At 42.2% G+C, this 13,324-nt stretch overlaps 1 protein-coding gene across 1 annotated transcript in view; it reads right to left on the bottom strand.

The window, feature by feature from the left end:
* Nucleotides 1–9,224: 9,224 nt before the first annotated feature.
* LOC119827103 (cadherin-related family member 3-like) overlaps nucleotides 9,225–13,324 on the bottom strand; it is a 72,579-nt gene continuing 68,479 nt past the window's right edge. Inside the window, exons 16-18 of the mRNA XM_038348546.2 lie at nucleotides 13,002–13,021; nucleotides 11,036–11,103; nucleotides 9,225–9,302 (exon numbers count right to left, since the gene is read on the bottom strand). Coding sequence (XP_038204474.2) covers nucleotides 9,225–9,302; nucleotides 11,036–11,103; nucleotides 13,002–13,021 — 166 coding nt within the window. The remainder of the gene's footprint in view (nucleotides 9,303–11,035; nucleotides 11,104–13,001; nucleotides 13,022–13,324) is intronic.

Below are 13,324 nucleotides of genomic sequence, written 5' to 3'. Positions count from 1 at the left end.
GGCAAAGATGTCCTCTGATCTCCACACCTTGCGCCAGGGAACACATGGCTTGAACATACACACACACACACATACACACACACACACACACAAACATACACACATGCAAACATACACCCATGTATACATACACAAAAACATCCATGCATACACACACACATACAAACATACACTCACACATACATACACACACATATACCCTTGCATACACACACACACACACACACACACACTATAAAAGACAGTCAAACAGACAGTCAAACAGAAAGAGACAGAGACAGATTTTAGAAATTAAATAATGCCCTCCATTATCATCACTATATAACCTCTATTAATTACATTAAATAATAAAAAATACCATGTCTACCAAGATCTTCTGAGTAAATTGAAAGCATGGGGACCATGGGAGAAGGCTGAAGGAGAGGGGAGAGGAAGGGAGGGGAGCAGAGAAAAATGTATAACTCAATAAAATCAATAATATGTGTGTGTATACATAAAAAATATCATGCCAAATTGTGAAGTAATTCGATTTCCATGATGCCATGACAACAGCAGTCCCCTCCCCCTCTGTCTTTCCCTTCCTTGGGACTGCTCTCGAGGGATCATTTAGTAATAGTTCCGGGCTTCTCACTTCTCTCTGATGTGTATGTACATGCCAGCCCTCAAACACAGATTATTTATATTTTAAAATTCCCTAATTTTCCAGTTCTCCTGCTTACCACCAATTCTTGCCTGGTTCTTTTGCTACATCACACATGGATGTATGTGTGTTGGACATGGGACAGAGTGTGACTTCCCATCCAAGCCCTGTAGTAATGAGTACTTGGGTTTTTATAACTATTCTCTCTAAACAATGCTATCATAGCGATCATCCAAATAAATCCTGTAGCTATTATATATGCTTATCTTATTGCATATGTCTTTATACTTATTGTGCAAACAATGAAATTGCCAAATCAAAGACATTTGCATTTTTAGTGATGGAAATTCTTGGCACGAGGTAGTCATTCAATGAAACTAAAATTGTTTTATTGTATATCGTAAAAATGGCGTTCCTTTATCACATACACACTGAGTAAGGAGATGAGAGGCATCTGTAGCCTATGGCGGCCTAGAACTCACTCTGTAGACAAGGCTGGACTCGGACTCATGGGGACGATTGTGTTTCACCCCCCAAATCCTCGGTTTGCAGGCATGAGACAATAGGTCTAACACTCACACGTATTAAAGTATCTTAAAATACCCATAGTGTATTGAATGGAGACCTTCAAAAATGGTGTGCTCGTGTTTTAATGCCTGGCTTCTGTGAACACAATCTCTCTGCAAACATTCTTTCATCCTGGTTGTTCCAAACCCACACCCCCAAACAGGTGGTCTATCAACATGAAGTAGAAAAGGCAAGATAAAAATTACACCAGAACAGGTCCACGTGCAGCAGGAAGAAATTTGAGGAACACATAAAGGGAAAAGTACTATGTAGCTGCCAGGCATTAGAGAGATGCGCAGATCCAGGGTTGCAGCCATCGGAGACTGGAAGAGCCAGGAGGGCTTCCTCCCCAGGAACTCCAGCGAACATCTGCTCTATTAACAACCACACATAACACCTAGGCTTCCGGAACAGTGCAGGGATACATATGCCTCTGATGTTTTAAGTTTGTGGAACTGATACAATCATTATTATTAAATTGGACACAGAGTGACACCAGAAATGAGTGTAGTTTGGAGGCAAGTAGACAAAGATAACAAAGATCCCACTGCAGAGCCTGGCCCTGAGGCCACCCAGACACCTCTGCCAGACTGTTTCCTTTCCAGGCCTTTTCTGCCAGCAGGTCTGCAGCTGGATCCCAAACCACCAAACAAAAGGAAACAAGCCTGTTTGTGTGGATAACAAACACCAACTTAACATTTCATTTTTTGTTTGGTTTTGGCACAGGCAGAGCCAATATAAATTGATCCAATCTAGACTTTGTAAAGAAAGTTTCTAAGTGTGTGGCAGATGGAAACTCAGGCGCCTCTATTCGTCAAATCATAATTGATCCTAAGAGAGCCTTCCTGGAGAGGGAAGAGCACTTTCCCAGACAATCATTGGTCTCTCCCCTGGAGGAGAATTAGCCTGCCAGCTGGAAAAAAGCAGACCGCTCCTTTTGCAGACATTGTTAAGCTAATCACCAACTGGTTCCAACTTACCCAGAACTCCTTTCTGACCCCCTCGGCATTCCTGGGTCTCCAGTTTACAGGTTAGGAGGTGTTGGCTGCCCCTGGGAAGACTTTGAGCTGCTTAATGTTTCTTCTCAGAACTCAACCAGAAGAATAAAATAAAGCCGCGAGGGCTGGGGATGTGGATCACTTGGTCAGATGGTTTGCAGCACACCTATGAAAATCTCCCATGGCCACGTAAAACCCTGGGACAGCAGCAAGTGACTGCAATCCCAGTGATGAGGAAATTGACACAGGAGGATCCCTGGGGACTTCAGGCCAGTCAGCCTGGCCAAATCAGTAAGCTCCTGGTTCACTGAGAGACCCAGTCTCAAAAACAAGATGGAAAACCAGACATAGTTATGTGTACCTTCAGTCCCAGCACTCAGGAGGCAGAGGCAGGCTGATTTCTGTGAGTTCAAGGCCAGCCTGGCCTATGGAGTGAATTTCAGGTCAGTTATAGCTAAATAATGGGCTTAAAAAAAATTTTAATGTAAAATAACTCCAATTAGATCAGATTAGACAAAATCAAAAATGCCCACATTTTTTTATTTTTTTATTTTTATTAAAAATTTCCGCCTCCTCCCCCTTCCCATTTACCCCCCTCCGTCCTCCACTCCACCTCCCTCTCCTGTCCAGAGAGCAGTAAGGGTTCCCTGCCCTGTGGGAAGTCCAAGTTCCCCCCCCTCGATCCAGGTCTAGGAAGGTGAGCATCCAAACAGGCCAGCCCCCCCCCCCAAAGCCAGTATGAGTAGTAGGGTTCAAATCCTGTGTCATTGTCCTTGGCTTCTCAGCAGCCCTCATTGTCTGCCATGTTCAGGGAGACCGGTTTTATCTCATGCTTTTTCAGTCCCAGTCCAGCTGGGCTTGGTAAGCTCCGAATGGATCAGCCCCACCATCTCAGTGGATGGGAGCACTTCTTGCAGTACAGACTTTCTTGCTCATGTTTTCCTTCCTTCTGCTCCTCAAAAAATGCCCACATTTTATAAATGCAGCGCTCTCAGGTGATGGGGAGCATGGGGGGGGGACAGAGAGGGAGAGCACACGCAAAACCCCAAACCGCGTGTTCCTTTTTCCTGCAAAGCCTGTGGGAGTAGTCCTGACCCTTCCTGAAGAGGGGTCAGTGTTTGGCGGGCTTTCCCGGAGGTGGAGTCCAGCCCAAGGAAACTCCCAGGGGGAGAAGGCCTGAGATGGAGCTTTCCACTCCATTGACGCTCCATTAGTGCCCCAAGGATGGCTGCCAGGGGATGGGGTGATGCCCCCAACTTAATATTACATTCCAGACTCTTTGGATATAAGGTCTTGCTTTCAATCAAACAAAGAGTATTGGAGACCTGACATTAACTTCTGGTCTCTACACATATGCACATACACACATGACATGTATCTATGACTGCATACACATGAACACACACCTAAATAAATAAACAAGTCTGTGATTACTACGTTCATTTTCTAGAAGAAATAGTGGACTTCAGAGAGACTGCAGGGCTCGTTGCCCTTCAAATTTGTTGACAACCTTCATACTATAGTGTCCCTTATGGGTCATCCCTCAAGGCAGATCTAAGTAAGAAATAATCCTGCTTAATTGCGGGTATTTTCTCTTCTGAGATCGGGTCTCCCAAACCTTGAACTTGTGCCAACAGAAATGAATAGTAAACCATCTGTGGTCATTCGAGTCCCTGGTACCTTTGGATTCAAATATTAGTTTATTGCTCACAGTGTATATATTACTTTGGTTAAGATTAATTAAAAGTAAAAATACCCCAAGCCAGCTTCATTTGGGAGTGAGTGTTGGCACAGACCCTCAACAGTGCTGTGTTCTCCTGCTCTTATGTCTTCTGGGATCTGGTGCGAAGGCTCCTTCATGCTACAGGGATCCAGATCAGAGGTCGTCAGAGAGCCCATATGAATTTTTAAAATCTAAGTGTACAGATTTCAAAAAGCTTAACACTGGCATTTCCTTAGCAAGTCATTAATAAGTGAAGTCCTCAGGTAGTCCACCCTCCAGAGACCTATAAAAAGAATATTAAAAAGCAAGATCATCTGTGCTTCTGTAAAGTCCTACATTTTTTTGGCTACAAGAAATGAAGGGAAAACAAAACAAATTTACCTTTCCTGAAGGTGATTTCCTTTTCTGTTCTGTTAGTCACAGTGGAATAAGTGACCAGAATCAAAGGCCAGAGGTCTAAATTCAGATACTCAAATTCTTTTATTTACCATAAAGGTGTGGAGCCCTACTCGGTGCCAAGCACGTGCTGGTCTACAGCAGCGAGAAAAACCGTGTGAGATCTAGGAGTGCTCTGCTCTGTGGAGTGAGGTATGACCCAGGATGTACACAGATAGCATAAAGTCTTCAGCAAAAGCAGAGCTAAAGACTCAAGGCTGGCACCTCTTGCTGCCCTCTGTCTGAACCAGCTGATCTTAGGAAGCTACAGACATCAACAGAGCAGCTGACCTCAGGTCTTACAGCTTGAAATTTGGGCAGCCATGCCAGTCACGGCCACAAAAATGCCATCACTCAGAGGAACTAGTGCTGCTCTGAGGTTTTCAGGGATGTTGACTCCTTCAAGGGACGGGCCTCTGAGAGGGCATAGGTGCTCCCGAAGGACTCTTCCTGGTGCCCAATGAGTGTCTTCCACTTCCTTGCCCCGGTTCTGCTGTTGTATGCATACACCTTCCCAGAGACTGAGGAAAGAAAGCACACGACACAGAGAACGTGAATGGCGATAAACTTGCACCACGCGTTTAGCCAACGTAGGCTGTGTGGTCCTGAGAGAGGCTGACTTGACTTCTCAAGTCTTGCTTTCTTTGCCAAGAGAAAAAGAAGCAAAAAGAAGTAGCTTGGTATTTCCCATGCACTTAAAAATGTGTGCCTTCTAGTGAATCCTTTGATGGGAACAACAGTACTATATATTGATACTTCCAGCAGTTCTGTTACCCTCCACAGATGACTAGCTCTCCATAAAGAGGTGGATTTTTAGAACCTGCATCAATGATGGAGTCTGAAGCCTCTGGTCCTGTTGACTGCACTGTGCCAATGTCAGGTTCTTACTTTGGACAATGTATTGCAATTATCAAAGATTTTCCCTTTAGGACAGTGGGTCCCACAACCTGTGAGTCATGATCCCTTTGGGAGTCAAGTGACCCTTTCACCGGGGTCGTAGATCACATATCCTGCACACCAGATATTTACATTATGATTCATAACGGTCACAAAATTACAATTATGAAATAGCAAGGAAATAATTTCATGGTTGGGGGTTCCCACAACATAAGGAACTATATTAAGGGGTCACAGCATTAGGAAGGTTGGGAACCACTACTTTAGGAGAACCTTGGTAACAGATAGGTATGCAGTAATTCTGTACTGGTTTTTGGACACTTTTGTGAGCCTATAATTACTTTTTATAGGTTAAAAAAACAGCTCAAAACTGTCACTGAATCTGCTCCCCCCCCCAAGTTCCTTAATTGATTTGAGGATTTATTAATCAATCTTTTTAGAAGTAATAATGAGATATTGGAGAAAGAATATGGGCAATAAGGCTTGAAAGTAGCCTATCATGACTGTTTATTAGATGGCTAGATCAAAAATTAACAATAGTAGAAAACTTATTCTTGTAGTACTGTTTGGATTGTAGAAGTACTCAGAGAAGGATATGCAATATTTTCATGACAAACACACCTACTGTGCTGGAGGGGTGCTTACCTGTTAGAAATAGGGAAACTGAGGCATGCAATTGTTAACTGATAGTGTTAAACCATCTGTAAGTGACTATCAAACTTTGAACCTAACTGCCAAATGTAGGAAGGAAGCTGCGTGGTGATCTGTGTTTGTTTGACTCCAGAAACAAACAGGACTTTAAACCTCACGTTCTAGGTCCTACCTAACATTTGGTAAACAATGATAAGAAGGAACATAGACAGGTTAATATCACCATCCTGCAGAGCTGTGCTATGCTGAGCCAGCTCCTCAAAATCCATTTGCTGAAGGATGAGTCTTCTAACATGCATATGAACAGCAATCTTCACTGAAAACCCCTTTCTGCACACACACACACACACACACACACACACACACACACATACACACAACGTTACACTTATCCAACAGTTTACACTGGAACTTGAAAATGATAGCTATGTTGTGCATCTAACAGTTGGGTTCAAAACAAGCGAAGTGGGTGTGGCTGCATGAACAAAACCTGCACAAGACAGGCCAGCTGTCATCTCAGCATGTGCATGGGAGGGTCTATTAGTAACTATGGATGCTGGGGTTGGGACAGACCATGGGGCTGCTGAGAAGCTCCCCTGGTTCCAGTAGATGGCCCTAGACACACACAGGCAACACTAAGTAGACTCCGCAAGTTTTTGTTGCTGTTGTTGCTGTTTTGGTGTTTTTATGTTAAATACATGAAGTTGGGGAGAAAATGTGTTGAAGATGGAGGGGGAGAAGCTGGAATGAGAAAGGGAGGTGAATTTGTTTAAAGCGCATTACATGTGTGATGTTTGATCTTTTCTTAGTTAAAAATAATAATCATCTGGGCCCAGAGGAAGACATTTGTAACTCCAGTGTTGGTAGTAGTGGGATGGAGAGTCAGGTTTCTGGAGCTTACTGGCCGCCCACTCTAGCTAAAGCAGTGAGGTCCAGGTTACGTGGGAGACCTTGTCTCCAAAGTAAGGGAGAGAGCAGTCGAGGAAAGCACACAGTCACAAACACATACTGATTAAAGTAGTTTTTAATAAAAAGCATAATTTTGTAATTGTGAACATTTGACATAAAAAAAAAACCAAAAGAGATTATGTTTACAAAGCACCTACAAACCTGGTGCATGGTGTTAAAGTATTGACTAAATGGATACATATTTCTAATTTTAGAGGAAGCCAAAAATAGCATGAAAACATTTAATTGCTTCCACTAATAATGGTAAAGTATGGGCTGGGGTTATCGTTCAGTGATGGATAATTTGCCTAGTCCATGCTATATCCCATACTGATGGACCACTTGCTAGTCCATGCTAGATCCCACAGTGATGGACCACTTGCCTAGTGCAGGCAAGATCCCACAATGATGGATCACTTGCCTAGTGCAGGCAAGATTCCAGGTTCAATCCCAAGTAATGGAAAATAGCAACAATAGTAGCAATAGAGGAGACATGGAGAGGGCCTGGAGTCACTCACACTGGCTGCTTTCCTAGTCTCATGCCAGGAAATCTGGTAAAAGAGATCACCTTATGGGCACTTTATAGTCACCCTGCTACTCTGGTACCCTCCTCATCTGTTTCTGCCTTCCTGCTTCTTACGATCCAGTCTGTCCTAAAGAGGCACATCAACTTTCTTCCTCCCTTCCTCTGAAAGCAAAGAAAGCCATATGACTGTAACCCGTTCTCCAAGCCTCTGACTCAGTATCAATTAAACAGGAACAACGATGGCATTTCCATCACAGGAATCTGGAAATCAAATGCAACCTTTGTTGTTGTGAAGAATGAGAACAGCAAGCAATGCCTGGCATCTGGCAGCATCTGAATTTGTTCACATGCCCTTTTAGTAAATTACTGGAGACTGAAATTCCTAGGAGCCTATTTAACACACAACAGGTAAGGATGAGTGATACGTTTTCAATTAATAAAAATATTTTAAAGAGTGGCTTTATTTAGGGAAAACCTGGAAGCCAGCAATAAAATATCACTGATTTCATGCCAAGACACCCAGAGCTGGCAGGAGCTAAATTACAGAGAAGTATCACAAGCGTCTGCAGTCTAGTGAGACTGTTGTTACTAATACCTCATGTTGCGTGGCATTTGACAAAGTTATTCTTATATGCGTTAGGGTCATGTTTAAATTGCACAGCCCTCCCCAGGAGACATGCAAAGCCCACTTTTCAGTTGTGAAAAGGGAGACTCTGGAATATTAAATGCCTCCACCAAGGTCACAAGGAAGAGTGTCAATGACATCAACTTCAAAGCCTCTGTCTTCTACTTCCAAATCTGTGGCTTGTCTTACATCCCTAACCATTCCCGAGGCCTCTTTCTTCCTTTAGGATGACGTGCACGGAAAAGAAAAGCTTGTGCGATGTTTTATAAAATGAAGGGATGGTCTGCTTTGCAGCGCTGGGATTCATAACAGATAAATGATAGGGTAAGAGCTGCGAAACTGTGACCCATGGGGCCTAGAGATGCGGAAGCTGATAAAGACAGCTAAGGCAGTCTCTGAGCTTGACCCTTACCAAGGTTTCAAGTGCTGCTTGCTTAGAATCTGGGTAGACATTGGTGGCTCAGCAAATAGGCCATCAGAAATGATGCCCTGTGATTTCCAGGGCTGGGTCTCAAAAGGTGACAAGGTCCTTGGAACTCCGTCTAGAGAGGCAAGTTACCGCGACTAGTGCGCAGCTAGTTCTGACAGAGAAAGTGCATGAAGAGGACAGAGGACCCAACTACCCCCAACCTGCAGATGTCTTTCCATGATGTCAAGCTGTGAGTATAACCACTTTGGACCCACAACAACAGATGAGCAGCCAGAAGAACAGAACTGGAGGGGTATCACTTATCCACACAAAGATAAAGAACTTCCCAGGCGATAGTTCATCACATTCTTGACACACTCAAGTACAAATTATAATAAGATGGTTATTATCCTAAACCAGTAACCTTTGGGGCTGTTTGGTATCCAGAAATATATAATCAGGAATAAAAGTATATTTTATTTATTTACTTTAATGGCGTTAACTAAATTGTTATGTATATTTTAAAGATGCATATGTCATATATAATAATGTAGATGTCCAGTTCCTTTGGGCTCATGGAATTCTAAATTTCTGGCCTATATCCAGGTGGCAATAATTTGATAGGGCTAAGTAAGGGTGATGTCCCCCAAGCATTAAATGCCATTGATAATTCAACTGATTTTTTTTTTTAAATATGATCCCTTCTTAGTTCTAGAGTAGCTTTCTCAAGCATGGTTGTCTTTGCAAAGAATAGTAAACAATCAATCCATTCATATTTTTGAGTATCTAAATCCACAAATGATATTTAATTCAAAAGATACAAAAGCATCATACCTGGATCAATGGCTTCGCCATCAAATACAGTTTCATATACAGTGGTTTCCTTTAAAAAAAATAATGCTCACATAAACAATAAAGCTAACTTGATAAAATTACTTCTGTCATTGCTGAATACTTGTGATGGCTAGTTCTAATTTCTGTCAACTCGATATAGCCTAGAATCACCTGGAAAGAGTCTCAGGAGAGGGTTACTTAGGTCAGGGTGGTCTATGGGCATGTCCAGGAGGGGGGCCTTAAGTGTGTTTTTTGATGTGGGAAGGTCAAGCCTGAAAGTGAGTGGCACCATTCCCTGGTCTGGGACTCTAGACAAGTAAGAGAAGAGAAAACTAGCTGAACCCTAAGCCTCCACGGGTTTATCGCTCTCTGCTGCCGACTGTGATGTGACTGGTTGCTTCAAGCTTCCGTCACTGCAGTGACGGACCTGCATTCATAGGACAAAATAAACTTTCTTCTGTAAGTTGAATTTTTGTCAGGATATTTTATTACAGCAACAAAAATAAGTCTAGGACATGATTTCTTTTAAGTCCTCCCATCTTTCCCATCTGTAGAAGGTTAGCAGTTAGCAGAAAATAAAACTTACTGACAGTCTCACTTCTTCTCAATATCCCTTACGATGGGCTGCCTGCCATGCTCTCTGTTAACTAGGACACTTCTCTCATGGGACTATTGTATGAGGCGTGTCATAGGTCACACTGTGCCCTTCTTTCTGAATCTTTGGTGGGAATGTTCAAAGTGCACAGGAGGCAAGGGGAATGAAACTAAAGGTGGCCTGTCTTGTTCTATGCTGTATTATGGATGCAAGGTCCAGCCCTCTCTGGTGTATTTATGTGAATTACAAACCAACTAAGCTTTGGCCACTTTGAGTTGATTTGCCTTCTCTGGGCGTAGATTTACCATCTGCTAAACACTCTAACATTGAGGAATGCCAGCTTCCTGGCTTTCCAGTCCCTCAGAATGCTACTGTGTTTGGGAGTACTTTAAAAAGGTAGTGAAGTAAAATGAAGTTGTGGATCTTAGCCCAGTATGATTGACAGGACAAGAGCCCACGAGGGCACAGACAACAGATTGTCCTCAAGGCCAAAGAGCCTCAACAGAGCCCTGAGCATCTCGCCTCTGGGACCCTGATTAATGAATCTGTGGTTTAAACCAGGCAGTCTGTAGTGTTCTGTTACGGAAACACCAGGACACTCTCAGCCTCCTGACAGAAAAGGGGGAGAGTGGGGCGTTGAGAGGCAGACAGCCTATGAAGCAAGGCCATGGCCCGACAGGACTTTGGTGGGAATGTTCAAAGTGCACAGGAGGCAAGGGGAATGAAACTAAAGGTGGCCTGTCTTGTTCTATGCTGTATTATGGATGCTGTATTATGGACCCTCTCTGGTGTATTTATATGAATTACAAACCAACTAAGCTTTGGCCACTTTGAGTTGATTTGCCTTCTCTGGGCATAGATTTACCATCTGCTAAACACTCTAACATTGAGGAATTTGCCCAGGTCTGTCCCATGTATAATAATTTCAAATATAGTTTTAAACTCTACGTAATATTAAATAATGCTAGATTTACATTTGCCTAGAGTCATTTTTGCTACGTGCACATATATTTTAGGTAAATTTTGATCTCATCACGTTTCTGAAATTCAAGTTCTGTAACACACACTAATTTAGCAAAAATGATGAATTAAAATGAATTTTATTTCTTTCCTACGAAGCTTGAATAGATTTTACTATATCCTTAGAAGGAAAATAATGTAACAAAAATAGATGAAAATGTACTTACTGTTAGAACTTCTAGCTTTTTATTTCTGGTTTCTGTGATAACATTTTTTTCTGTTTGATTTCTATCTCCTGTTTAAAAAAAAACAGAAAGTGGTAAATAAACAAGTGAGAAGTATGTAGGGGGGCATTTTTAAATGATGTAATTTGGACTAGCAAGATGACTGAGGGCTGAGGTGCTTGCTGACAAGCATGACAGCCTGAGGTTGGTGCCCACAAGGTAGAAGGGAAAACATGACTCCCACAAGGTGTCCTATAACCTCCCGCAAAATTGAAATTAAAATGTGGTCACCTCAGCAATTCACACACTAAAGTTGAAGTGATTAGCGTGGCTCCTCTACAAGGACAGCAAGCAAATTTGTGACGCAGTCCATATTTTTTAAATAACACGAAGAATGCCTTATATAAAAATCTACTATTTGTGAGGTTCATTTATATGCACATATATTCATATAAAATAACTTAATTGGAGTATCACCGATTGCCAAATTAAAAAGCCCGAGACCACTGGGTGGTGGCAGCACTGCCTTTAATCCCAGCGCTGGGGAGGCAGAGGCAAATGGACCTCTGTAGGTCCTGGTCTATAGAACAAGTTCCTAGACAGCCAGAGCAACAGAGAAAAACCCTGTTTGAAAACAAAACAACAACAACAAAAACACCCACAGCAAATATGGGATACTTCTCTTCAAGCTGCTAGTTGAGGTGTCCTGGAGATTCCCCCAAAAATAAAGGCTCGTTGCCATACCCATGGTTGCCTGCTGAAATTTGGTGGTGATACTCATTGCTGAAGCCGCTGTGCACATTGCTCATAGAACATGGAGAATTCAAGTTGCTATTGATTGGGAAGCCTCTTCCCTCCTGTCTAGCTTCCCCAGTAGCCAGAGTGCCTTGTAAGCTGCTGGGGTTAAGCCGCTGCCACCAGCATGCCCAGCTGTGAGACTATGAGCTTTAATAGCCACATTTAATAGCTTTAATAACTTAGTAAGTTCTGCCCATGAGTGCAATAGCCACATGAACATTATAGGATAAACAATTGCTCTCTGATTGACTTTTGGGCTGACTTGTCTAAAGAGAAAGAATGCCTGGCACTGTAAATGTAGCCAAAAACAAATGGTTGAAAGCACACATATCTTGGGAGAGGACCTACTATTATTATTCTGCCAAAGGGGTCAAATATCCCTCTAAATTTATTTCTCTATACCAATAAATTACTGCAGATTTTGGACCTCATCAGCAAATAACACAGGAAGACACAACTGGCCAAAGTGGAGAGAATCAGAGCCAGTGGAGTGCTCCACCACAAATAGATGATCTATATCAAACCCTCATCCCAAATAGATCATCTATATCAAACCCTCATCCCAAATAGATCATCTATATCAATAGATCATCTATATCAAACCCTCATCCCAAATAGATCATCTATATAAATAGATGATCTATATCAAACCCTCATCCCAAATAGATCATCTATATCAATAGATGATCTATATCAAACCCTCATCCCAAGGCTCAGGGGCCAGCATGGAAGGGCAGACAGTTGTAAGCACTAGAGGTCATGGAGGATATGAGCAAACCCATGTCTTCTGGACATGACAGGACTCTCAGCAGCAAGGTTGCCAGCACAAGATCTGCACAAAAACAAGTCTCTCGGTAGCCTAGCATGGAGCAAGTCAGGGACATTTGATGACTTCTGGCAAAGGGGGTACCAGTCATGTTTGTTTGTTTTTCTTTTCTAAGAGTATTGTTCCTGGTGGGTCAGCCATTCCCAGAGGACATGAAGTTGTGACAGGAAGTAGTGGACAGGTAGGAGGGTGAATCTAGGAAATTTTACGAGAAAGAACGGAGGTGGCTATGATCAAAATACATTTCAAGAAATTCTCAAAAAGTCAAGAAAATATTGTATTAAAATAAGTACATGTGATTTTAAAATTACACAATTCAAGCATAATTAGTAAATCATATCTTACCTACAACATACTTCATTCCTCTGTATAAAAAGAAAATTTGACAGAACACCAGTTAAATTATGACAATGTATATTGGAAATAATCTCATTCAATAGTTAACATGAGACTGTTAGCACAACTAGTTTTTTTTAAAAAAAAAAAAAAAAAAAAGAAGGAATAATGTGGTTTCCATTAGTTTTTTCCATCGGCTCCACTGCACCATTTTTTAAAAAATCCTGTGTGGTTGACAAAAATACAACTGCAAATCTAGAGTGTGTGTGTTACCCTACATGGAAGCACAGTAGTGTGTGTGAGTGTGTGTGTATGTGTGTGTGTGTGTATGT

The sequence above is a fragment of the Arvicola amphibius genome, chromosome 12 (assembly GCF_903992535.2).
Source record: "Arvicola amphibius chromosome 12, mArvAmp1.2, whole genome shotgun sequence".
Classification (NCBI taxonomy): Eukaryota; Metazoa; Chordata; class Mammalia; order Rodentia; family Cricetidae; genus Arvicola; species Arvicola amphibius.
Note: the sequence above shows the minus strand (reverse complement) of the source record. Positions and strands in the feature narration are given on the sequence as shown.